Source organism: Dipodomys spectabilis, unplaced genomic scaffold (genome assembly GCF_019054845.1).
Source record: "Dipodomys spectabilis isolate Male_0828 unplaced genomic scaffold, ASM1905484v1 ptg000436l, whole genome shotgun sequence".
Lineage (NCBI taxonomy): Eukaryota > Metazoa > Chordata > Mammalia > Rodentia > Heteromyidae > Dipodomys > Dipodomys spectabilis.
This window is the reverse complement of record NW_024871113.1, coordinates 8,697,923-8,725,542: the sequence shown is the minus strand read 5'-3', so window position 1 is coordinate 8,725,542 and position 27,620 is coordinate 8,697,923. Positions and strand designations below refer to the sequence as shown.

Genomic DNA, 27,620 nt, shown 5'->3' with positions numbered 1-27,620 from the left:
TATTGATGGGTATTCCATTGAATTTGTAGATAGCCTTTGGTAGTATTGCCATGTTCATGATGTTGATCCTCCCAATCCAGGACATGGGAGGTTTTTCCACTTCCTTAGTTCTGCTTTAATTTCCTTTTCCAGGTTTTTAAAGTTTTCATCATAGAGTCCTTCACTTCCTTGATTAAGTTAATTACTAGGTATTTTATTTTTTGGAGGGGTGGCTATTACAAAGGGAGTTGCTTTCCTGATTTTAGCCACACTCTTCTCATTATTAGCATACAGAAAAGCCATTGATCTTTTTTTTTTTTTTTTTTTTTGTCGTTGTGGGGCTTGAACTCTAGACCTGGCCACTGTCTCTAAGCTACTCAGCTCAAGGCTAGTGCTCTACCACTTGAGCCACAGTACCATTCCTGGTTTTCTGGTGGTTAATTGGGGACTTTCCTTCCCCGGGCTGGCTTTGAACCACAGTCCTCTCAGATCTTAGCCTCCTGAGTAGCTGGGATTACAGGCATGAGCCACCAGCACCTGGCTAAGTCATTGGTTTTTGAGGGTTAATTTTATACCCTGATACTTTGCCGAAGCTTCAGATCAGCTCGAGTAACTTGGAATTGGAGTCCATTGGGATTCTTTAAATACAAGATCATGTCATCTGCAAAGAGAGAGAGTTTTGCTTCATCTTTCCCTATTTGGATCCCCTTTGTGTTAGCATCTTGCCTTATTGCTCCAGTTGGGCATTCTAATACTAAATTGAAGAGGAGTGGAGAGAGCGGACATCCTCGCATTATTTACCATAGCTAAGATATGGAGCCAACCCAGATGCCCCTCAGTAGATGAGTGGATCAAGAAAATGTGATACACACACACACACATACACCCACACAAACACACAATGGAATTCTATGCTTCCATCAGAAAGACTAATACCACTCCATTTTTAAGGAAATGGAAAAACTTGGAATAAAACATATGAAGTGAAGTAAGCCAGACCCAAAGAAACATAGGTTCCATGGTTTCCTTTATTTGCAGTAATTAGTATATGTCTAGGGTAATCTTAGCAGATGAGTAGAATATCTCAACAGCTATATACATATGGCCATATAAGATGATTCTAAGCAAAGTGAACTCCAAAACATAAGAGTTTTTTCTTGGTTGTTGTTTTTAAAGTACTGTGTGATTTTTTTTTTTTTGTATGTTCGTCCACCTATGGTATGTCCTCTGTTGTTACTGTATTTCATTTTGGTACCCTAGTATTGAATTAGAGAAGGGACAGGGAACAATAGAGTGGTGAAACAAAGGACAAGGGGGGGGAATCAATGCAACAGTGATATACACAAGACAATATGTTGGAAATGATTTGTACAACTTGGGGAGCCGTGTTGCGGGGAGGGAAAGTAGGAAAAAATTGAGGGAAGGGGAACAAGGTTGACAAGAAATGTACTCATTACCTTACTTATGTAACTGTAACCCCTCTGTACATCACTTTGACAATAAAAAAAAAAAAAAACAGTACTGCACTAAAGAAAAAAAAAAGAAAGAAAGATTTGTTTGGGCTCATAGTACAGAGGTTTCAATCCACCATCACTTTTCCTGTTGCTTATGCATGGGGTGAGTGGCACAGTACCTCATGTGGAACAGGGGCATAGTTCACCTAGTGGTAGTGGGAGGTAGCAAGAGAGACAGGAAGGAACAATAGGCCCAATATCTCCTTCAAGGGTACATCTCCAGTGACCTAGCTTCCTTCCTTGAGGCTCCACCTCCTAAAGTTCCATCATCCCCCAACAGTTTTACAGACTGGAGACCAAGACTTGGGACAGGTCTTTGGAGACATTCAGGATTCAAACAATCTCAAGGTTCTTGAGTCATTGAACTCTGAAAATTTATTATTATTAGAGGCAAAACTCCCTTAGCTATTTGGAGTATAACTTCTTGTTTTGCTAGTTGGGATTATGGTGTAATTAAATAGTGAACATGAGAGTCATCTTAAAGATCAAGGTTTTTCTAGAGCTTCATTGAAATATACAAGTGTGGAAAGGGAGAACACTCCTGTTAGTCCTTTCTATTATTTTTTTTTCTTGTCCTAGAGTTTGACCAAGGGCTCACACTTGCTAGGAAAAATGCTCTACCACTGAACCACAAACTCCAACTCCTTTTACATTTAATTTTTGGGGGGGAGTTTTTTGGTTTGTTTGGTTGTTTTTTTTAATTGGGTCTCATGCTTTTTGCCCAGGTTAATCTCCGATCAGGAGATTACTGGTATTAACCACCATGCTCTTAGCTTTCTTTCTATTCTTTTTTTTTTTTTTGAGAGGAGACATATTATACTTGAACTCAGGGCCTCACAATAGCAGCCATGTTTCTAGTTCCCTAATCCATCTTTGCTTTAGTTATTTTCAGATAAGGGCTCACATTTTTGCCCTGGGCTAGTCTCAGACTATAGTCCACCTACCTATGTTATCCACTTAGCTGAGATTAGAAGCATAATTGCCATGTCCAGTTTATTGTTTGAGATGGGGTTTTACTTTTTTTGCTCAGGCTGGCTTCAAACTCTGATCTTCCTAATCTTTGCCTCCAAAGTAGATGGGATTATAAACATTCACTATCATGCCTGACCTCTTTATACTCTTGATTCAGTAAATGTGCTGTGTCATTTTCAAATCAAAAGCAAGTATTAGTGATTAATTGGTCATTTGTCTTCTTTCCAGTGTGTGTTGATTTTCTTTCCCTTAGAGCAAGTGAGATAACAAGGGTATGTTACAAATCCAAACCTGCAACTTAAAATGTCCCTCAAATTAAAAATACTCAAGACAAATTGATTCGGGACCTCACTGCCATGTTTACAGATCAGAAAAAAAAGAAGGTGGGAAAGTACTTTTGTAAATAGTCTCTGGAAATCTTCTCCACTTTCTTAATGCCACATTTAGAATCTGTGGAAAACCATTTCAGGTCATGAAATAAACTAGTCTTTGACATCTTTCCATTAGTCACCCAGTCAGAAAAAGGAGCTACAATAGGAGCTCACACAGAGAATTTGGCCCAGACACCATCTCCCACCAATCTGACATAGCATTCACAGGTCCAGCTTCTCCCCTCCCTCCCTCCTTTCATTACTTTCTTTCTTCATTCCTTTCTTGGCAGTACTGAGGTTTGAATTTAGATCCTTGAGCTCGCTAAGGATATCCTATTATCATTAAGCCTTGCCTCCAGCCTTGATTTTTGCTGGATGTTTTCAGATAAGGTCTTGTTTCCTGATGGGGCCCTACTTATGTTAGGGTTACCTAGTTGCTAGGATAACAGGCACACACCACATGTCTAGCTTCTTCATTGAGAAGGGATCTTGTAAACATTTTTCTGCTTAGGCATGCCTCAGATTGTGATTCCAACAATTTCAGCCTCCCAAGTAGCCAGAATCCTCATCTTGCTTCCATATGTATTTTTTAATCTACTTTTTTTTGTCATAGCTGGAATAATTTTTTAACTACCTCAAAACCCTTCCTCATATGAATTTTTGATTTTTTCATATGATCAGGAATTAGTCACTTAATTGTAATTCTGTAATTATTCCTTTAGTGCATACTATTGATTTAGTTATCACACTATGTGGTACGTCTTAAAGCATTGGGGAAATAAAGATAAAATTTAAAAGTCACATGAGATCAAGAAGGAGACACAAAAATAGGACATCATAACAACAATTTAATCTGAAAGAAGACTGAACAGGAGGCAGTGTTCCATGGCTGCTCACAGTGGGAGACAACTCTAGCTCCCTGGAAGCCCTGTTCACACTTCAAAACACAATCTGGACACATTCCCTCCTGTGTATCCTTTAACACTTTCATAGGCTTCAGTTCTGATTCTACTTTTAAGCCTATGACTCAACTCCACTGTGTGTTGATCTTCCCTCAGAAGACTGTGAGGCATGGAAATGATGTGACTTTTCTTTCTTTCCTTATTTCCCTTATTTAGCCCAGTCCTTGGCATTTACAAGGCACTCAATGCATCTCCGTTCAATTATATATAAAAATCAGGTCTGGTCCTTACTGCATGAAGCACAGATTGATAGAGATCAGGATGAGGAAATAAATGAGGTAAGGTTTTGAGGACTTCCTGGTAGAAGATAAAAGGGTTTGAACATTTTAGGAAAATGTTTAGATTCCTCCTTGTGTGAATTTTTCACACGTGTAAATTAAAGACTCACTGAAATGAGGACATCTACAGGATTATTCATGTGCAAATATTGTTCTAGAAGGGAATGATGACATGCCTGTGGCCTATATCATGACATGGTTGTCGGCAATGGCCAAGGTTTCTGATTCTGGTGGTTGAACTGAGCTATGTTTCTGTAACTCAGGAAGAAAAAAAGGTGAGGGCTGCATGTAGCTCATAAAGAAAGGCTAGGGACCTAGGGTGTGTGTGTGTGTGTGTGTGTGTGTGTGTGTGTAAAATCATAAAGAGAAGTCAGGGGATGTGTGTAGTTTGTTCTTATCCTTTAGAACTTATGCTCTCCTCTCATGCTTGGCACCTTTTGGCTGTTCTAAACTCAGAATTGTATCCCCATCCCACACCTACTGTCAATGCCATAGTTTTTAGTGTCCTTACAACATCATTCTGAAGATACATCATAAATTGAGCAAGTAGGTGGCCAACATCAGCTTTTGTTGAGTTTCTCTGTGGTGCGCTCATATGTACTTATGGTGTCTTACACAGTTATACACACACTTTCTCTTTCCATTCTCCCCTCCCCCTGTCTTACTGTCTAATCTCTTAACTTGGTTCATGTTCTGTTTAATCATCTAAGTTATTACGTATATGGATATGTATATTTATTTATGTATATGTTCATGAGTATGTATGTCTTTTAGGTCTAGCGTCCACATATAAGTAAAAACATATGATATTTTTTTTTATCTTGGTTTTTCTAGCTTAGTAGGATGTCCTCTATTTGCATCCATTTTCCTGTAAATGACATGATTTCATTTATATATAATATGTATATATAATATAATATGCAATATATACTTCTTTTTTGGGGGGGGTCTGGTCGTGGGGCCTGAACTGTGGGCCTGGGCGCTGTCCCTCAGCTCTTCAGCTCAAGGCTAGCGCTCTACCACTTGAGCCACAGCACCACTTCCGGCTTTTTTCTTTTTGCTTATGTGGTGCTAAGGAATTGAATCCAGGGCCTCAGGCATGCAAGGCAAGCGCTCTACCACTGAGCCACCTTCCCAGCCCCCATATATACTTCTTTATATGTTGTAAGGCACCTTGGTTGATTCCATTATTTGGCTATTATAAGCAATGTTCAAAGATATAACTTTTATTGATTTATTTTGGCAACATGAAGGGACTCAACTTGGGTCCTTATACTTGCTAAATAGGATCTCTGCCACACAAACCATATCTTGAGTCCCTAAAAGGTATAATTAAAAGAAGTGCAATTCTGTGTTAGCAGTAATATAAAGTTAAAATAACCTAATATTCCCCAAGCACATTTGTGAGACTATGTCCCTATATAATGATTAAGAGTAGCAGCTGTGCTAACAGACTTTGTAAGTTCAAGTCATAGCTTCACTTTCCACTAGCTGTACAACTTTGGAGAAATTATTCAAAGAAAGCTTCACTTTCCCAATCTGTCAAATAATGGTAATATATTTTACCCTACAAGGTTATTGTATAGATTGTATGCTTACATGTACAACACTTAATATATGCTAAGTGCTTAATAAGTAGTGTTGACATAACCAGGTATGACAAGAAACTATGGTCAGGTGTGGTGATTTATATTTATAATCCTAGCTACTTGAGAGGCTGAGATCAGGATTCAATGCTAGACCAGACAAAAAGTTTTCAAGATCTTCATCTCAGTCAATAAAAAACTGAATGTGAGCTGGGTGCCAGTTGCTTATTATTGTAATCCTATCTACTCAGGAGGCTGAGATCTGAGGACTGTGGTTCGAAGCCAGCCTGGGCAGGAAAATCCATGAGCCTCTAATTAACCACCAGAAAACCAGAAGTAAAGCTGTGGTTCAAAGTGGTAGAGTACTAGCCTTGAGCAAAAAGCTCAGGAACAGCACCCAAAGGTCTGAATTCAAGCCCCAGTGCCACCACACATAGAAAAAATTCTCAGGCAAAAATAACATGAATTGGGCTGGGAAGGTGGCTCAGTGGTAGAGCACTTGCCTTGCATGCATGAGGCCCTGCGTTCGATTCCTCAGCACCACATAAGCAGGAAAAAAAAGCCAGAAGTGGCGCTGTGGCTCAAGTGGTAGAGCGCTAACCTTGAGCTGAAGAGCTGAGGGACAGCGCCCAGGCCCAGACTTCAGACCCCACGACCGGACCCCCCCCCCAAAAAAAAAAAGAAAAAAAAGAAATAACATGAATTTCCATATTGAAATCTCCATGAAATGTGAATGAAAAACAAGAAAACAAAGCATTGTACTGGGGTATTGCTGGTTCCATCCAGCAGATACTGGGGATGGATGAAAAGTATACCCATGCAGTGTTATTTCATAATCTTTTGCACATTGACAGACATGGTAAAACCAAAGATGTCTTCTCCATCCTCCACTTTTATAAGGTTTGATTGTCTCAGGGCTAGCTTAAAGAAACAGATCAAAAATATATGTTCCAGGGGCTGTGAAGGTGGCTCAGTGGTAGAGCGCTTACCTTGCATGCTTGCAGCCCTGGGTTCAATTTCTCAGCACCACATAGCAGAAAAAAAAAAGCCAGAAGTGGCCCTGTGGCTCAAGTGGTAGAGTGCTAGCCTTGAGCTGGAGCGCGCTCAGGCCCAGAGTTCAGGCCCATGACAGGACACTGCCTCCCCCCTCTCCCCCCACCGCCAACATATATATAAAAATATATATATTCCAAGAGGTAGATAACAGGATAAATAGTTTTGGTAACATGTCCAGGATACCATAAGCATTCATCTCTGTCTTTTGACAGGATTACTGCAGGAGATCAGACACATTTAGCCTACGCAATCATACAACCAGCAGGTTTCCCATCATTCATTTTCCATGCATTCATATTTCCTGCACCCTGTCAAAGCTCCTGCAGGGCTTTAGGTTTCTCCCACAGGGCTCTTCCTACAGGGTGTTACTGTGCAACTTCCTAATACTGGGGTGAGGAGACAACTCTGAACCTCCCATAGGAGAAGCAGAGGTCCACCCAGGATGAAGAGTCCATGTGTTTCTCAATTCTCAACATTCATTCTGGATCTAGAAGGTCCTAACCAGGCCCATGGCTTCTATATCTGATAGAAAATTATTCCAGCCGGGCACTGGTGGCTCACGCCTGTAATCCTAGCTACTCAGGAGGCTGAGATCTGAGGATCGCAGTTCAAAGCCAGCCCGGGCAGGAGAGACTGTGAGACTCCTATCTCCAATAAACCACCAGAAAACCGGAAGTGGCGCTGTAGCTCAAGTGGTAGAGCGCTCGCCTTGAGCTGAAGAGTTGAGGGACAGCACCCAGGCCCAGAGTTCAAGCCCCACGACCAACAAAAAAAAAAAAAAAAAAGAAAATTATTCCAGCCAAAAATTCCATCCTCAGTAATGATCAAGCAGGAAGATAGAAAACAGGCATTTCCAAGCATGTAGGTCACTAAAATAAAAAGTGCTTCAAAGCATCTTTCCTAAGAAGTAAGCAGAAAATGTGCTGTAGCAAGAGAGGGGTTAAACAAAAAAAAGAGAGAGAGAGAGTCTATTCCAAAAAAATTAAAAGCCAATATAGGTGCTGTGCTAGGGGAATTTCCAAGATGGTGTCACAGGAAAAGTCCAGCAGGTCAGACACTAGTGGTTGGGGGAGAGGGTTGAATGGGGGTCAAGAGAGCTGTCAGTTCAGATGAAATCAGGGGAAAGAGGGTACTTTGGTGTGTGGGGGGGATTACATTCCAGAAAGGTCTAATAGGCTGAAAGTAGTTTTAGAAGAGGGGCTATTTGAGTCAAGTAGCAAGGGGATATCTTTTATAAGCATTTTTAATATTGCTTACATGTATGCTATGTGTACTATATTTAAAAAGCACTGTTTGAAAAGTTACACGCACAAATATTTTATTTGATAAAAATAAAAATTAACCTATAGGGGTTAATAGTCAACTAGAATTTCAATAAGTAGGACTCTTAAACTGAAAAAAGAGAATTCCAATCTAAAAATCAGGACTGTTGGTGTTAAAGGAACATTTAGAGACCTGACTAAGCCAAGTTTTTTTTGTTTATGCAGACATGTGCAAGGTATGCCTTTATTCAGCACCAGCTGGGTGGATGTGGAGAAAATTGCCTGTTTTATTCCACAAGAAATACTGCCAAAACCAGTTGTTAAACTAGTACAGACTTAATGACAGGCACTCTTTAAAAATATATTGGTACATAAATGCATGCTTGTTTCTTGGAGTTATTTTCCTCAAAACATCCATAAATCTTGACAGCTTTCTATTTTTAAGGTTGTCAGTGCCTGAAACACTGGTGGGATTTCCAGAAGCAGAAAGTAGCAATGTTTTGCTGTTTTTGAGATTCTCAGCATTCAATCCTCATTTGGTCCTATAAGTTCTTTAACCAGAACTTTCTCTACTCTTCTTTCTGCACCTCTTCTCTCTTCCACTCTTTCAGCTGGAAGGCTTCTTAGAAAGCCATTGCCCAGCCCATGGATTCTGTGGCAGTGCCACACAGAGAGCTGGTACTAATTGATCCATTCACTAACTACCCAAGTGCTGATTTTTCCAGGTACCTGATAGACCTGAGGACTCAGGAGACAGACACAGTGCCAGCTTCCCTTGCATTCCATCATGGGAGATGGGGAACATTTATCATCATACATTTGATTGTAGACATAGAAGTTGCTGTGATGGATAAGTGCAGGTTGCACATAAATGTTTGTGGAGTGTATATTTTCCCCCTTAGTATGGAGCACTGAGAGCAAAAGGATAAGATGTAACTGATTTTGAAAAGCAATTATTTTTCATAAGCACATCTAGCTAAAGAATAGACTGTGGTATTCTCATGAGAAATACTGACTAGTCTATTACAGCATGCCCTGGTAGGGTAACGTTCAGTCCACTGTGTTGCTGTTCACCGCCAGTTCCTAATACAGACATGTAAGTGCTTAAGATGAGATACCTGGGAGCTTGTCTGTCAGCTCCATTTTCTTAGCATTGTAGACATCAGAACCAAAGGTCTTATAGCTGTCCTGGAAGCAGCTACTGGGCCTCACAGAAAGGTTTATGTCGACTAAATGAAAGTACAGATTACAAAGTACAAGTAAATAAATGAGTTAAAATGAACTTGAATCAGGCAAAGAGTTTGTGCCCTGGAAAAACTGCAGGAAAAAAGAAAGCAGAAGTTCAGTTTAAACTTCATTGTCATTGGCTTAGTTTGGTAAAGCCAAACACTCTGGTGATGGCAACTTACACTCACACATCTATAGGAGTGATATGCTCATGTCTCTATTAGCAAATGAAGCAGTAGACTAACTACGCAGCCCATTAGTGTGCATCACTATCATTTCTATAAATCATTATTGCTTTCACTTTTTCTCTGGAGCCTATTCATAATCCTCAGTTTCTACTAATGAAAGATTCTTTGTGTCAGCTTTGCAATTGGATAGACTCAGAATTAATCCTTATAATCTTATAAAATATAGAGGCTTTCTGAGCCTCTGCTTCACATATTTTAAGAACTAAAAGTCAATGTGTGGAAATCATGGCCCACAGCTGACCCATAGGGATATAGTTAGGTAGATCTCCATCTTCAGAGAGTTGAGGAAAGACTAGAAGAATAGATTACGTTTAAAACTATCACTTCAGAATAGATGTGTTGTAATTTTTTCTTGTCCACTATAAACACTAAAGACAATAGACTAATTTGAGATCTATTGTTTGCCCTCTTGTTCGAAAACAATAATAATGAAAAAACTTTTTTGTTTTTCCAAAAATCTTCTAGGCAGGAATCAAAACCGTTTTAAAAGGCTGGGATGCAGCTCAGTGTCAAAGTGCTTGCCTAGCAAGTGCAACGTCCTAGGTTTGATCCACAGTACCAAAAAAGAAAAGACAAAAAAAATTTTAAAAACATTTTTGGTAGAACTTTAGCTTTCAGTAGTTGGTGTTTGTTTTTATTTTATTTTATTTTTTTATCAGCAGCATCGACTTCTGCTTGGGTGTCATCCCTGAGTGTTATCTGGAGGTTCAATGTGCAGTCACTGAGCACAACGAAGAGGAAGATAGCCAGAATACTTGAATATGATGCTTAAAGTCATTGAGAAAAGAGCTACTGAGGCTTAGGGTGTGCTGAAGTTAGTAATGCTCAGGAGGAAAGTTCTTGTTCAGTATATGTATTCTTCTTGAAGTTCAATTTGTTTCAACCAATCCTTTCTATTTTCAAAGAACAACACATGTCTTGTTCTGACTTTTGAAAAATGTATACACTGAGTTAATTGGACATTATTTAGTGGACAAATCAAATTGTTTTAGAAGTTTGTCTTTTCTATGAAATATCTCACAGTGTGGTGGGAAGGAGACACAGATAACTCAGCACAACACAACAAGGGATAGCTTGCTATATACAACCCAGTGCAGGGCAAGGAGGGGTTGCATGGAGGCTATCTGTGGAAGAGTCTAGGAAGAGGTCAGGGAGTGAGGCAGGAAAGGAAGAGCTGGAAGAGTGGGCATGAGTAACTGAAGCCAAAAACTGACAATGGATAGACACAGGAAATGTTTCAGTGCTGCCGGGTCTCTCAGAGTATTGAAGGTGACATCAATAAGAAGTTGGAGGTGCCAAACACTGCTTTGCACACCTATAATCCTAGCTACACAAGAGGCTGAGATCTGAGGATCATCATTTGAAGCCAGCCCAAGCATATAAATCTAAGAGACTCTTATTTCCAATTAGTAAAGCCAGAAGTGGAGTTGTGGCTTACTAGTTTTGAGTAGAAAAAAACTAAGCAAGAGCATGAGGCTCTGAATTCAAGTCCTAGTACACACACACACACACACACACACACACACACACACACACACACACAAAGGGGCAAATTAACTACTGAAAGAATGGAAAGCTTCCAGAAGGAGGTTAAATTTTTATGCACCTACCCTTACTCATAGTAAGATTTCTACTGTGAAGTTGATTAGGTTTCTATGGCTGTGAAGGGGGCCTGATGGAGTGAGGGAAACCAGGTGAATGTGGTCACTTGGAAGAGTAGGAGTCAAGACAGTGAAGAGGGAACAGACTGTAGAGCTATTAAGGGCAAAATACTTATATATTGAGTGTGAGCTTGAAAGCATGATAGAACCATTGGGAACTCTCACTTCTAGTTTGAACGAATGACTTGGCAGTGGACCAGCCCAAGCCAAACACTGGAACATTATCTTTAATGCAGGAAAATGCAATGACAAGTCCAGGTGGATCTGAGGAATCCCTGGACATGAATGAGACACAGGTACCCAATGCATGAAGCTAGATAAAGGAATGTATAAAGGGTGTATGATCATAATTTTGTTGTTCTTGAAAATATGTGAGTGAATGAGAAACAGGAAGACCAGAAAAATAAGGGCAGAACTGTAGGAAACTCAGACTTAGACCCAAACTCAGATTGCTTTGAAAGAAAGGTTAGAGTAGACACACATGGAAGTCTGAAAGACCAATGTTCAAAGTTAAATTAGATGTGAATGAACTGAGAGTTGGTGACTGATGCCTATAATACAAGCTTCTCAGGAGGTTAAGATCTGAGGATCACGGTTCAAAGCTAGCCCCAGCAGACAAAGCTAAGATACAGTGATCCCTCACCTATTGCAGGAGTTATGTTCTGAAGACCCTTGCAATAGATGAAAATCCATAAAGTAGCAACACTGTATTTATTATTTATATTTTAAGGCTTTATAAACCCTTCACCCTCCTATAAACACTTCTTACTCTCTTAATCTTTCCTACACTCTTATAAACATCTCATATGCTCTTAAACACTTTCTACACCCTGAAAGCAACATAATTTTAACAACATATACAATTCTATATGGGTACTCACCAGTGAAGTATACTATAACTTGAATGAAGATCATGAATTATGCAGCTGTGCAGTTCTGATGACCATGAAGGTGATGCCGATGAGATGAATGTACTATACAGCCAAGAAGAGCATTACAACTTTATTAAAGGCACCACTTCATCAGGTGCTTCATCAGGTGGTACAGTGTCTTCACCTTGGACCATTACTTCTTTTTCTGCTACTCTTCATCTAAGTGATGAACATAATTATAGAGAATTGCTGGTGCTGCTTTTTCTTCTGAATGAAAAGGTTTTTATAAATGGACATGCCAGGGGCTGGGAAGGTGGCTCAGTGGTAGAGCGCTTGCCTTGCATGCCTGAGGCCCTCGGTTCGATTCCTCAGCACCACATAAGCAAAAAGAAAAAAGCCAGAAGTGGCGCTGTGGCTCAAGTGGTAGAGCGCTAGCCTTGAGCTGAAGAGCTGAGGGACAGCGCCCAGGCCCAGAGTTCAGGCCCCATGACTGGACCAAAAATAAATAAATAAATAAATAAATAAATAAATGGACATGCCACTCATACAAAATGCAGCGAATGAAGCATCTGGGGATCCCATTCTTCAGCCTCTCGCTGAAGTTCTTTGGTCATTCTGACCAGGGTTGCAAGACCATCGGTGTTAGGCCAATCGCCTCCTCTTCTCCAACCCATAGATTGTCTTGTTCCTCATCTTCTTCTTCACTTGCTCACTTTGTCTCATCCATGTTAAAAAAATTGTTCAGGCTTATAGCCTAGCCCCCTTCCTCAATGATGGATTTGAACATGTTGTTCATGTGTTCCTCAGCTCCAGCTTTCTCTGCAGAGGCAGCTACTCCATGCAGAGAAACACTCTTGAATCCAAAGTGCCTTTGAAATTTGTCAAACCAGCCCTTGCTGGCACTGAATGGGGCTGGTCTGTTGGGAGAAGCACTCCACCATCCTGTTTCTGCATCGTCCTCATCCTCACCATCATTATCACCATCATGAATGTCTGGGTTTTCTGGAAAAACTATCATAAAGTTTCTTGGCCTTCATCTGGACAGTGTTGGTATCTAGTGAGATATTCTTGCAGTCATTTATCCAGAGGGCCAATGCAGACTCTCTTCTCATAATGGCTTTTTTATGGAAAGTGACCATCCTCTTTGCAGTCTTGTTAAAAGTCATTTCCATAAGACTTCTTCTCATCTTTCTTTATGTAGTAAACAGTACATTTGTGGATCCTGTAATGGCAGCCTACAGCTATGTAGCTTTTGCCTTCCTTTAACATGTCAAGAAGTCCCACCTTTTCTTTGTTGGTAAGCATCTTCCTCTAGTGCTTGGGTTCACAGAAGCCTCAGAAGGCGCAGAACATTTGGGTGGCATCATAGGGCTTGAAATAAATTCAAACTTTTACAAAAATTTCACAAAAACACAACACAGTGGAGCAACACCTCACAGCGATCAGACATCGATGTGAAGTGGACAAGGAGAGATGCTGAACATATGGGCACAGTATGGGAAAGCAAACAGACCAATGCTACTATCACTGAGCTAATCAGTACCCAGCCTACAGAACACAGTGCTGTGGTTAGTCACCTTCCATTCCATCAGCCAGTAGTGTGCCATGTACAATCTCACATTGGCAAACTTGTGCAAGCAGTAGTGGCATAGTGCATTTTCACTGTCTACAGTACTATATTCCTCTGCTGATGAAATACATAATGTATTTTATTTCCATTTAATTCTTTCAATGTCTTTGAATTAACACTTATATTTTATATTGTTTTGAATTTTTAGGCAAAAGTAATGAAAATCATAAATATTATATAGATACCCATATACTGCAAAATCCCACTATATAGTGAAAACTCTTTAATACAGAATTAGATATATATTTTTTTCTTTTTGTCGGTCATGGGGCTTGAACTCTGGGCCTGGGTGCTGTCCCTCAGCCCTTCAGCTCAAAGCGAGCGCTCTACCACTTGAAGCACAGCACCACTTCCGGTTTTCTGGTGGTTTATTGGAGATAAGAGTCTCACGGAGTTTCCTGCCTGGACTGGCTTTCAACTGTGATCCTCAGATCTCAGGCTCCTCAGTAGCTAGGCTGAGCCACTGGTGCCCAGCAGATATATATTTTTTAAACTCTCAATTCAGTGAAGCCATAATAAGTGAAACAAGATATAGCAAAGGATGACTGTACTTTTATCTCCAGTTAACTAGCAAAAAGCTGGAAGTATAATGTGGCCCAAATGGTAGACTGCCAGCCTTGAGTGGAAAAAGCCAGGCAAGAGCTCAAGGCCCTGGGTCAAGCCCCTGCCCTTGCTGGGCAGTCAAGCACCAAAAAAAAAAAAAAGAAGAAGAAGAAGAAGAAGCAGCAGCTATGAACAAAACAATGTCTCCTGAAGAAAGCAGATAGAAAGTGGCTGGAGACCTAAGTGAGAATAGACAAAAATAGGGCAGGGAAGGGAAAGAGGAACAGAGGAAGCCTTGTGGTATGAGAGGTGAAGTGGAATAAACAAGCAATGCCCTGGCCTTCAAATGTTTGGAAATGAATAGTGAGTGGAGTAGAGGGAGGAGGAGTCTGTTTGGGATTTGAGAACAATGTCTTGGGGCAAGTGCTGTTCTACCCTTGTGGAAGAGCACAGTGAATACAGTATCTCTGCCTTGGCTTGGAGAAGATTCCTTCATTTACAGTACCAAAAGGAAGGAGCTAGAACATCTGTATATAGGAGTTGGGGTGTTTTCTGGACAACTGTGGGGGTAGGTGGAATGATGAAGCTTACTTAGACCTGACAGCCTTGGCATTTTGTATGGAGTCTCTGTGTATACAAGTTTTTGAAATGGTGGGAAAATAGATTTCACTTGAAATTTACTCTTAGACACTATTTTTTGTGTGTGCAGTCCTGGGGCTTGAACTCAGGGCTCTGTCCCTAAGCTTTTGTGCTCAAGGTTAATGTTCTAACAGCTCTATTTCCAGCTTTTTGGTGTTTATAGTTGGGGCTAAGAGTACCATGAACTTTCCTGTCCAGGCTAGCTTGGGACCATGATCCTCAGATCTCAGCCTACTGAGTAGCTAGGATTACAGGCATGAGCCACCAGCAACCAGCTACTCTTAGTCATTTTTAACTGTACAATTCAACAGTAGCTCAGTACTGAGAGCAGAAAAGAAGCCTAGCTAGGCAAACAGGGCAAAGGTTCCCTCCCATAGAAGTTCTGCATCCTTCATCATGGTCTTGAGCAGTCTAATATGCAGGTCCCTAGACATCATCTCACTACTGCCTTGAGCAGTCTTGTATGCAGGTCCCTAGACACCACCAGAGCCTTGAGCAGTTGCATTAAAACCTCATGTTTTGGACCATTGTCCATGAAAAACTTGCATGTGAACAATGGGTTGATTGGACCCAGAGTACACTGGAGAGGACCCAGTCAAAGGGGCTGAGCAATGCACGAAGAGCTGGTGAAGGCTGTGTGGAGCCTTTGACTGGGTCGAGGAACTTATAGGGCCATAGGTTCTCCAGTGATCTTGAGAATCATATAGCTGTTAACCCCTGCACAATGCAGTGCTCTTGTTTGGGACCTCTGTATCTAGCAGGAGCTCTGGTTATCTTTGTCTTCAGTAAGTCTTTGCCATTTTGCTTTTCCCTCTGTATCTGTGGACTTGTTCTTCAAGACCATAGAGACAAAGGGCCCAATTCAGGCTTGGGATCCAGTTTTTCTGTGTCACTACACTCAATACTGACAAGTGTTGGTCATGGGAAACGAAACAAGGGATGCTGGAGGGGGTAGAAAATATGTGCTGGAATTGTTGTTGTGTGCTGAAGTTCTGGAGGTCCGCTGGAGGCTGGAAACCACAGCTCAGCTTGGCAATGTTCTCTGCTTGTTATAGAAAGAGCATTTCTAGTTTGAATGAACGACTTGACAGCAGATCACCTCAGACCACAGGAAGGGGCATCTCCTGCAATGGCCATGTCAATATAGGAGCCAAAACACTGATGTTGCCACAGCCTGGTTGGTAATCTTTAGAGCTGGGATCTCACACATTTAGACAAACTCACTTAAGGCACAATTACCACATATTTGACAATAAATACATTTGCAACAGTGCGCAAAGATAGCAGGGTTTAAACCGAATGTGGCAGCTTGTTTTCTGTCTAGTAGCCTAAAGGCTAACTCATTAAAATTCAGGATGGATTACATGGTGGGCAGCAGGACAAATGTTTTCTTCCTTGAACAGAACTAAGGTCTTGGAGACATTTCTCTTAGAATCTGCAGCTGTTCAGAAAGACATGATCCAGAATCAACTCCTCCTTGAATTCAGGATTACACCTCCACCCTTGCCTGGGCATTGGACACAGACAGTAATAGACAGCGAAGGAGAGAGAGAAAATAGGGCTCTGCTGCATCTGATTATTTCTAGCAACCAGGGGCTTGCATTACCAAAGCAAGTCATTTCAAATCTAATAACAGACTTTAACCCAAGTTCAGTTCCAGCTAATGGTTTAACTCAGAGAAGAGTTCTTCTAAGAGATTGTTTTTTGTGGAGAGAGGTACTTCCAGTTCTGGGGATCAACTGGGGCCCCTACAGGTCAGGCAAGCCTTTTAATACTGAACAATGCAGCTCTCCAAGAGGTTTAAAGTAGGAATAAGCTGGGTGCTGAGTGTCTCACACTTGTAATCTTAGCTATTCAGGAGGCTGAGATCTGGAGATAGTGGTTTGAAGCCAGCCAAAAAGTCTGAGACTCTTATCTTCAATTAACCACCAAAGAGCTAGAAAAAGAGTTGTGGCTCAAGGAAGGCTGTGGCTCTGCCTTAAGTGGAAAAAGCCAAGTGAAGTGCATAAGAATGAGTTCAAGCTCCTGACCAGCACATATATACAAAGAACAAAATGAACAGTAAAATGTCTTGTGTAGTACTGGTAGTGATATTCTGCAATGGGATATAGCAAAGTAATTATAATGATTCTTGGAGGAGGAGAAAGGTCATACAGATGTAAAGCTAAATAGATAAACCCTCTAAGACAATCTAACAAAGTACAGCAAGAGAGAAGACAGTGGGAAATCTTAAGCTGCATTTTGGGGATGTTCTCTGAAAAATTTATTGTGGGGAAAAGGGTGTGTGTATATATGCCAATCCTGGGGCTTGAACTCAGGATCTGAGAACTGTCCTTGAGCTTTTTGTTCAAGGCTACCACTTGACCACAGCTCTGTGTCCAGATTTTTGGTTGTTAATTGGAGATAAGAGTCTCATGGATTTTCCTTCTCAGGTTGGCTTTGATCCTCAGATCTCAGCCTCTTGAGTAGCTAGGATTAAAGGCATAAGCTACCAGTGTCCAGCTGAAAAGATTGTTTTTTTTTTGTTGTTTTTTTGGGGGGGAGGGTTGATTTGTTTGGTGATTGTCCTGAAGCTTGAAATCAGGGCCTGGGTGCTATCCCTGAGATTTTGTGTACAGGGTTAGTGCTCTACCACTTTGAGCCACAGCTCTAGTTTCAGATTTTTACTAGTTAATTGTAGATAAAAGTCTTATAGATTTTTCTTCCTGGGTTGGCTTTGAACCACCATCCTTAGATCTCAGCTTCCTGGGTAGTTAGGATTATAGGCATGAGCCACTGGAGCCCAGCTGAAACTTGTTTTTAACTGCCTATGTGACTGTTGACCCAAAATTAAATGCATATTATTCAGAGGATAAAGATGAGACACTTAGCAAACATGGCAGGATATTGTCATTTATGATTGGGTGGGGTCAGAAGAGAAGGGGAAGCTCTGTGGTATGAAGGAGCTTATATGGGACTCTTCTTAGATGGTGCATCTAAAGCTGACCCATGCCTCTTCCTATGTGCTAATAGCTTAGTGTTGAAGTAAGGTGTTGGGCAGCTGCAGGGAGGGCATTGTTGGGGGTGCTTATGGGGTTAGGCAGTCTGCATCTCTGAACCCCTGCTCCTGTGCAGCTGCATGTGAGCACCTATGCAAAAGGCCACAGGAGAAAAGTGAACTGGGAAACAGCTCATCTTTAAAATCTCCTGTCAGTTCTGGAAGAATCTGGCCAAAGGCATGGACTGTACTATAAATGAAAAATAAAAAATCCCACATAAACAGAGATTTCCATGCAAATGTTCCTAGGAGAAAATAGCAGGGAAGAAAGCTACTCTCTCAGTCAGCACAGACCCTGCCAATGGTTCCTAACTGTCTTCCTCTAAATTTTCCATGTGCCACCAATGGCTTCTTAGCTCTTGGGAGAAATTAAATTGCAGACAGCTGTGACTGTGATAGCAAACCCTGAAGAAATTGACTGGCTGAGAGAAAGATCATCCTGCCTTGGGGTCACAGTCTGGATGTGTCACTTGACCTCATATGAGCAAGTCACATCAGGATATGGAGTAGTCACACTAGCCTATAGTGACATCACCTTATGATGCTGGGGAGATGCAAAGCCCCGAAGGGAAGTTTCCCTACTTTATCTGAACTCTAAGTGGGTAATTGTAATTACAGTGTGGATTAGGCAATTAGGCTGACTCACTGGAACTTAAACAGTAATTGTGTGTGTGTGTGTGTGTGTGTGTCTGTGTGTGTGTGTTGTGTGTACTGAGCTTGAACTCAGGCCCTGGGCTCTGTCTCTTAGCCTTTTCACCCAAGGCTGGCATTCTACTACTAAGTCATGAACCTTACCTCCTGAGCTTGCTTGGATCCATGATCCTCAGATCTCAGCCTCCAGAATAGCTAGGATTGCAGGAATGATCCACAGGTACCTAGCTTAAATGGTAGTTTTTAAAATTTAACTTTGGAATCCAAAATAGTCATTCTATTGCTTATTGGAACTATTGTTAGTCCACTAACTAAAGCCAGAAGTTGTGGGTCAGAAGACCAACAGAAGCAGGGTGTCTCCTGTGCACTTAACACTGGGAGCTCAGTTCTCCATGCTATCGAGCCATTCTGAATCACTTAAGTAAACATTCATTCAAACAAACATTGAGACCTCACTGAATTGTCTGCTCATGAATCAAGCAGCTGCCACTGAGCCACAGGGCCCCAGCTGAGTCTCAGGCCCACCGGGAGCTGTAGTGCTGTCAGCACTTAGAGTTTCCTCTGGCAGAAGCATCCACGTGAAAGTCAAGCCTCCCCCTCTGCTCAGACACTTATATAAGCAAAGGCCCGCCAGTCATTTCCTAATTGGTGCTGAGACCTATTTCATCTTTTGTCCTATTTCTCTGCTGTTCTGGCTGTGGGGAAAATTTTGGTCATTTCTCAAAAATAAGCCAGTAGTTTCTAAGGAATATTTCAACATTGTTACATAATAATAAAAAAAATTCCAGGGGCTGGGAAGGTGGCTTAGTGGTAGAGTGCTTGCCTAGCACGCATGAAGTCCTAGGTTCGATTCCTCAGTACCACATACACAGAAAAAGTCAGAAGTGGCAGTGCTGTGATTCAAGTGGTAGAGTGCTAGCCTTGAGCAAAAGAAGCTCAAGGACAGTGCCCAGGATCTGAGTTCAAGACTCAGGACTGCCAAAAAAAAAAAAAAAATTCCATTAGTAAAGGACATGGCAAGTTGAAAATCAGTTCTACTGCCCTCTCTATTGTATGTAGTTAGAAGCTTTCACTGGAGATAGAAAAAAAGCTTTGGGATTTTGTGTGTTTATAGATGTTAGCAAAATGGACTGACAATATGTTATAAGTCAGGAACTATAGACACTACACATAGAAAAGGTAGGAAATAGGCTGGGAAGTGGTTGAGCACTTGTCAGGCATGGGTTCCATTTACCCCACATTGAAAAAAAAAAGGAAGAAAAAGAAATGATTTTTCCCTCTTTCAAATATATATATATATATTTTTTTGGTCTGGTCGTGGGGCCTGAACTCTGGGTCTGGGCACTGTCCCTCAGCTCTTCAGCTCAAGGCTAGCGCTCTACCACTTGAGCCACAGCGCCACTTCCGGCTTTTTTCTTATGTGGTGCTGAGGAATTGAACCCAGGGCCTCAGGCATGCAAAGCAAGCGCTCTACCACTGAGCCACCTTCCCAGCCCCTCAAATATTTTTGAGGAGAGGGGAAGTAGGTAGTGCTGGCATTTCACCGAAGGCCACTTGCTTGCTTAAACAAAGCCTGCAGCCCTTTTGGTGGTGTTTTCCAAATAAGGTCTTGTATTTTTGTCTGCAGGTAGCCTGGACTGTGGTCCTTCCACTTACTCCTCCTGTCTAACTGGAATGACAGGCATGTACTACCATGCCTGGCTTATTTATTGATATAGGGGTCTTAGTAACTTTTGCCTGGGCTGGCCTCAAATCATAATCCTCTTGATTTTTGCCTCTTGAGTAGCTGGGATTAAGCTGTGAGCCAGCATGCCCAGCCTACTCTCAGATTTTCTGATGGGGAGAGTCAACATGACAATGAAAACACCAGTCTGAACGATGTTCTATGGTGGAAAGAGGAGGAATAAATGTGGGCAGATATGGAGAAGGATGACTTTTAGGGAAAAAACACTTGAGCTGTGTTTTTAAGACATAGCATGGAGGTAGGGACAAGAAACAAATTCCAGCCTGAGGAGCAAATCAAACAAGCACAAGGAGCAGGTAAAGCTCTGTGATGTGTTATATTGAGGAGATACTGGCTGACTGATTCAAGTTTGGGTTTGGGGATGTTTGGAAATTAGGCTGGAATTGCACAGAAACCAGATTCTGTGGTTTAAATTCCATCCTGAAACTCTGGGGCTCAGTTTTCACAGGAAGTAAACTACTGTTGTTCAAATTCTCAAGACAGGAAGTACTATAATCAAATCTACGGTTTAGGCATAGTAGGAAAAGGAGACAAAGAGGGAGAAAGAGAATGTCAGCCAGATGACTGCAGTGAACACAAAGATTGCCTGCATTGGAGAGGTGAGGTGAAGAGAGAGCCACAAAGGACTCATTGAGACTTGGCAGGCACCTGAATGTGGAAGGAAGAGGAGAAGCAAGTGTGGAAAGTGACTTCCATATGTGTCTTCTGGGGGTTCAGGTATATGGTTATATCAAAAGAATCACAGGTAACCAGTGGAAGGGATAGACAAGGGAAGATGACTTGAGGAGCATAATCATAATATAAATAGCTAACACAAATTTTTAAATTAAAAGTTAGACACTTTTTATGCTCTGTAAGTATTAACTCATTTAATACTTATTAAGAGTAAGTATGAGCTGGGCTCACACCTGTAATCTGCTGATCAGGAGGCTGAAATTTTATGATTGAATTTCTAAAGCCAGCCTGATCAGGAAAATGAAATTCTTATCTCTTATTTACCAGCAAAAAAAGTTAGAAGTAGAACTGAAGCTCACATGTGCCAGCCTTAACTAAAAAAGCTAAGGACATTGTCTGGGCCCTGAGTTCAAACTCCCCCAGTACCAGCAGACACATATATACATATATACATACATAAGTGTACATGTGAGTATTTATGTATATATACACAGAGTATGATTCAGGAACTGGTGGCTCATGCCTGTAATTGTAGCTACTTAGGAGGCTGAGATCTGAGGATTGTAGTTTGAAGTTCATGAGACTCTTATTTCCAATAAACTACCAAAAAAGCCAGAATTGGAGCTGTGCTCAAGTGGTGCTATCCTTGAGCAAAAGCAGCTTAGGAATAACATGAAGATCCTGAGTTCAAGCCCTAGGACCAGCACACACAAAAAAGTATGTAGACACTATGTTGAAAATGAAATATATAACTTATGAAATATATGAAATATATATGAATAATTCAGTTATATATGAAATATATAACTGAATTATGTAAGTGTAACCATTCTGGAATCACCTTTACAATAAAAATAATAAAAGTTGTATAAATTATAAATATATATAAAGTTACAAATATTTAAATATATAAACATGTTGTACTATATAAATATATTTATGTATATAATGCATATTTACATTTATATGTTTATAATTTATATTGTATATCACTCATATTTATATATTATATAAATATTAATATATGTATATGAATACATAAATGCATAAATTTTTATATAAATAGAAGTAAATATATTATTAATTTATATGCTATAACTATTAATTTATAATTTTAATAAATACGTTTAGAATGTAACAAACTTAAGTTCCAGCTTCCCTGAATTTTGCTGTTTGGTCTTAGAAATGTAAAAAGTGGAAAATAATTCCTATGATATGGGATTGTGAAGCAGATGAGAAGTAGTACATTAAAAACCAGCACAGTGTCTGGATCCTCATATGTCTTAACAAAGGCTTGAAATTCTTATCACACACACACACCCCACACACTCACACCCATACACTCATACCCACACACACTCACACACATGCACACACTCACACACAGGACACACACACACACTCAGTGGGCAAGAGAGAGGAAGGGGGAGGATGTTGGAAGCCCAAAGGAAATGGATGAATACATGTTTGTCCATTATCACAAATACCTCAGGGAAGTTAGAGAGAAAGTCTGAAGAGAAAGAATTCGATCCAGCAGACAAGAAAGGAGGTTGCTGCTACGGCAGGAACTATCACAAGTAATGGCAACACACAGTGAAACACAGCACATGGACATAGACAACAGAACCACAGGCAAAATTTTTCTTTTAAATAAAGTCTCCATGGGTTTACTTGTAGATTTATAGACATATTCTAATTATTACAAATGAGGGAAACCATGTAGCCTATGTGTCTTTAGGTCTGGCTTACTTTACTTCATATAATTTTTTTCCAACTCTGAGGAGCCTCGTTAGCACAGTAGGTAGTGCGTCAGTCTCAATTTTTTTCCAACTCTTTCCATTTCTTTACAAATGGGGGAATGTCATTCTTTCTGATGGAAGCATAAAATTCCATTGTGGATATATACCACATTTTCTTGATCCATTTATCCACTGGGGGGCATCTGGTTAGATTCTATATCTTATCTATGGTAAATATAATGCTGCAATGAACATGGTCAAGAAGCCCTAAGAGGTACTCTCAAACCTTGCTTCCCAAACAAAATGGCAAATCCTTACCTTACATTCCTATTTCTGTCTGTTCCCTAGAGTTGCTCTTTATGTTGTGAAGGCAAAGGTGGAGTTAATATTCTAATTTAAAGTTTGGGGAATGTTGCCAAGGATCTCACTGGGGAAAGAAGATGGATTTTCTTTCTTCTAAAATGTCCAAAGCTAGTGCTATTTTTTTTTTTCTTCTGAATGTCTGTGAGACCTTGAAATCAACAGACTATGTCTTTGAGAACTACAGGTCATAGTCTTTTTTTTTTGGGGGGGGGGTGTCTGGTCCTGGGGCCTGAACTCTGGGCCTGGGTGCTGTCCCTCAGCTCTTCAGCTCAAGGCTAGCGCTCTACCACTTGAGCCACAGCACCACTTCTGGCTTTTTTTTCTTTTTGCTTATGTGGTGCTGAGGAATTGAACCCAGGGCCTCATGCATGCAAGGCAAGCACTCTAGCATTGAGCCACCTTCCCGGCCCCTCAGGTCAGTCTTAATATGCCACCTTCCCCTTCTAGAATCTTCTACACTGGTGAGAAGTCTCCAACTTAAGTGTCAATGGGGAAGGTAGGTACTTCTTGGTATTTCCAGCAGTTGAACAGCCATTTGTAGGGACTGAGGAAAAACCTTCCAGAACCTTCTCAGGATACCAGGTCTTCATCTCTCACAAACCATGTGGCCAGAAGCCACCTCAATTCATAGGAGAAACAGGAAAATCTCATGTATGAGAAAATGACCTTGTTTCTATACTCTTCCTGTTTTTTTTTTTTTTGTTCTTTCAGGCAACCAAGGCCTTCTGTCCTAGATGCTGAAGGAAGAAAGAGTCGTGGTTTTCTTGCTTGGCACATAGGTGATTATGAGAACACCACTCAGAGAAACTCCAGCCGGGCCCAACTTTTGAAGCAGAGTAAGTCACCATCACTGAGAGTGTCCCAGGCATCAACACTGCCAAAGGTACCAACAAAGAGAAAGGTATGATCTATTGCTTTTTTGAATCACCATAGGCAGAAAAAAATCAAGCTGTATTAATATACAAACTAGAAAGTGCCACTTAACAGTAATACTGTTCACCAGTTTGCAACATCTTTTAACCTGTGAAACCAAATTGAAGTCTGTATTTGAGTCCACGCAAGATGTCCATCAAGCTAGGGTGCTGTTACCCCTTTTTGTAGCAAATGAACACGAGGTTGTGAAGTTGCCATGAGCATGTCCTTGGTTAAGTTGCAATTTGTGTGTGTGTGTGTGTGTGTGTGTGTGAAGTAGGATGAGGGATATTGGTTACTGTTCTTAACGTTTTGTTGGAGAACTAAGTAAAGCATGTGTAAGCATGCAGTCAGCATTGGTCTCCTGAGGTTCATTCACCGTCTTGGCATAATCCCACAGCACAATGACCTTTGCAGTCATCAGTGTTTTCCAAGGTGTTTTAATACTGAGTTTGTATGAGACAGGAAGAAATAGAATAGCCCAGGTCCACCAAGTCTCCATGCTCTACCAAGAGTCTGAACAGTACTTACCCTTCGTCACCAGAAACCTCCTGGTCCTGCCATCATCTGTGTCCCCTTGACACATTTTGCGAGGGAGTTATAGGGACTTGATCCTTGGAGACTGTGCTGAAAAAGGGAGCTAGCTGCTTATATTCCTGTGGTCTGAATTCTGGGCTGGATTCCAATTGGATGGTTGATTTCCATGTGTGAAAAGTTTTGCACCACTGAACTAATTCTAACTAGGATTAGAGCTATTGTAGGTTAAATCATCCCAAATTCACTAAATTCAAATGAATGTGTTTTATTTTTCCATTTAAATAATACTTTTTATTTTAAAATGATTTAAAATTTAGAGGAAATATAAGAATAGTGCAAATATTTCCTTCTTTACTTTTGACCTAGACCTGTCCACTGTGAATTTTCTTTAATGTATATGAATGTATATATATATATATATATATATACATACATATATATATATATATATATGTATACACACACACACAATTGAGGTATACCTCTTTGGAACAAGGATGTTCTCCTACATAACCATGTTTATAATTTGAAAATTTGGAAAGTTGAGCTGACACATTTTATCTAAAACATGCAAAGAAGAATTTTACCAGCTGGATTTTGCCTATACTCCTAGCTAACCAAGAGTCTGAGATCTGAAGGAGATTAAGGTTCAAAGCCAGACTGGGCAGGAAAAGTCCGTGAGACTCTTATCGCCAATAAACAACTCAGAAAACCGGAAGTGGTGCAGTGGCTCAAGTGATAGAGCACTTGCCTTGAGCTGAAGAGCTGAGGGACAGCACCCAGACCTAGAGTTCAAGCTCTACGATCAGAAAAAAAAAAAAAAAAAATATAAACAGGCCTATTGAGCAGCTGGAGAGGAAAACATTTTATAGTGAACAATTATTTATTTAGATGTTTTCATCCATTTATTAGGTCAAAACAGTGAAATCATTTCTGTACTTTGTAAAATGTAAAAAAAAATTGAAGGATTAAGGGCTCTTGTGTGAAGATATGAATGCCTTGATGCTTGTAGAGAAAAATACATAATGAGCTTTTAGTTAAAACAAAAAAGCCAGTCTGGGCAGAAAAGTTTTCAAGGCTCTTATCTCTAAAACAAACCAAATAATCAGCAAAAACCCAGACTAGGGTGTGCCTCAAGTGGTAAAAAAAAAAAAAAAGCTCAGCAAGAAAGCTGAACAAAAGGGGTGCAGTGCTGAGTTGAAACTGGCAAAAATAAAATAAAAAATTATTGGCTTTATAATTTTCCCCAACCCAGCATTCATGATAGAATCAAATAATTTGTTATTTTTTGTTATCATGTCTCTCGAGTCTAGAAGTTTCCTAGTCTTGGTCTTTAATGCCATGTTTTTGAAAGCTATGAGTCAGCTCTACAGACCCTCTGTGTGCTCACAAGTTGTCTCAGGTTATATGCTTTGGAAACGAGTGTCAGGTATGTGTGGATTGTTTTTCCTCATGTTGAGCAAAAACGAAGCTGGGTTCCACCTATTAGTAAGGGTCATCAATCACTTGGTCACCACTCCTACAAAATACATGGAATCATGCAAAAAATTTTAAAAAATCAATCAGACTTTCTCTTAAATTTCCATACATGAATTGCAAACTTGTCCTTCAAGTCTTATTTCTGGATAACATCCCAGAGTTGTGTATGTCTAATAATTATTGACCTGCTTTTTTTTTTTTTTTGTCGGTCATGAGGCTTTGAACTCTGGGCCTGGGTGCTGTTCCTCAGCTCTTCAGCTCAAGGCGAGTGCTCTACCGCTTGAGCCACAGCACCACTTCCGGTTTTCTAGGTTTATTAGAGATAAGAGTCTCATGGACTTTCCTGTCCGGGCTGGCTTTGAACCATGATCCTCAGATCTCAACCTCCTGAGTAGCTAGGATTACAGGTGTGAGCCATCAGCACCCGGCTTGACTTGCTTTTGTATAACCCCTCTTCAGGGAAAATAACTTTAAGCAAGTGTTTCTATGCATTGAAAAGCAAATCGCAAACACAACATAAGAAAAGCTTACAACACAGAGCCTCTGGGTCGGCCACCAGTGTTGTTATTACATTTCTCACCTAAAGGCCAGCACACTTCCCATGGTAGGTTGGAAGAATCACAGCCATGTGCTGTTGAGCCATACAATCAGATGCAGCTTATGGCTCAGCAGGTCTGTGATGGGTGATTCTGTATTTCTATCCAGATTCCAGACTCTGTAGTTACTTGTTGCCCGTGGCAGACCTTAGGTATCAAATACTACAAGATGTGACAATGAACTAAATTTTGAATTAGGAAATGGGAACTAGAAGAGGAAGATCAGAAAGGACATATTTTTCAGGGCAAAGATTTCAATGTTGTAGTTTATGTGGTCTAATATAGCTGGATATTCAAGTGCAAAGGCAGTCCTGTGGCCCAAGCCTGTAATACCAGCTACTCAGGAGGTTGAGGTGGGAGAACTGATTGGATCCAGGAGATTGGGGTTGGCCTGGGCAACATAGTGGGAACTCCATCTCTTAAAAGAAAATAAAGAGGGGTTGGAAGTGTGGCTCACTTGGCACAGTGCTAGTCAATGAGTGAAAGCAGCAAGTACTGAGTTTGAGTCCTGATCTCAATAATAGAGTGCAAAGGGTATCTTGAATGATATAATCTGCTATGTCACTTGAGTACAGGACACTAAGACACCTGAAGCTTACTGGGCAGATGACAGGGTCAAATTTTCAGTTTTGAAGTATTTAGTCATCAAGATTGATGATATGTTTGATATGGAAGGGAGCATTTCAATAACTCAACTGAAAACAGAAGAATTAAAATAAGGCAAAAACAAACAAGAAACTGTGGTATATTTTAGGCAAGTCATTGCAGCCAAGCTGCAGACCTGGGAAAAACTTCAGACACTATGGAGGGGAGGAGACAAGCCTTGGATCTTGGTAAGAGGTGTGCAGGGGCAGCCAGGTGGCAGAGAGAGAGAACCAAGGCCAAGAAGTGAAGATGCTTAGCTGACAGAGGATTCAGGAACAAGACGAAGGGTCACCTTAATATGGGTGAAATTTTTATTTTTTAAAAACATGGACTGTGGTATGTAGGTATACATTTAAAACCTTGACTAGTGGCACAATTGTAAGTGTGCTTCAGAATACGGGAAAAATACTTGAAATTTTCATTTATCAGAAAGAATTTTGAA

General features: G+C 40.6%; 1 protein-coding gene across 1 annotated transcript in view; it reads left to right on the top strand.

Annotated features, from left to right (window-relative positions):
* Positions 1 to 27,252, top strand: part of CUNH4orf45 (chromosome unknown C4orf45 homolog) — a 52,998-nt gene extending 25,746 nt beyond the window's left edge. Inside the window, exons 4-5 of the mRNA XM_042668403.1 lie at positions 23,721 to 23,910; positions 27,109 to 27,252. Coding sequence (XP_042524337.1) covers positions 23,721 to 23,910; positions 27,109 to 27,252 — 334 coding nt within the window. The remainder of the gene's footprint in view (positions 1 to 23,720; positions 23,911 to 27,108) is intronic.
* Positions 27,253 to 27,620: the final 368 nt, after the last annotated feature.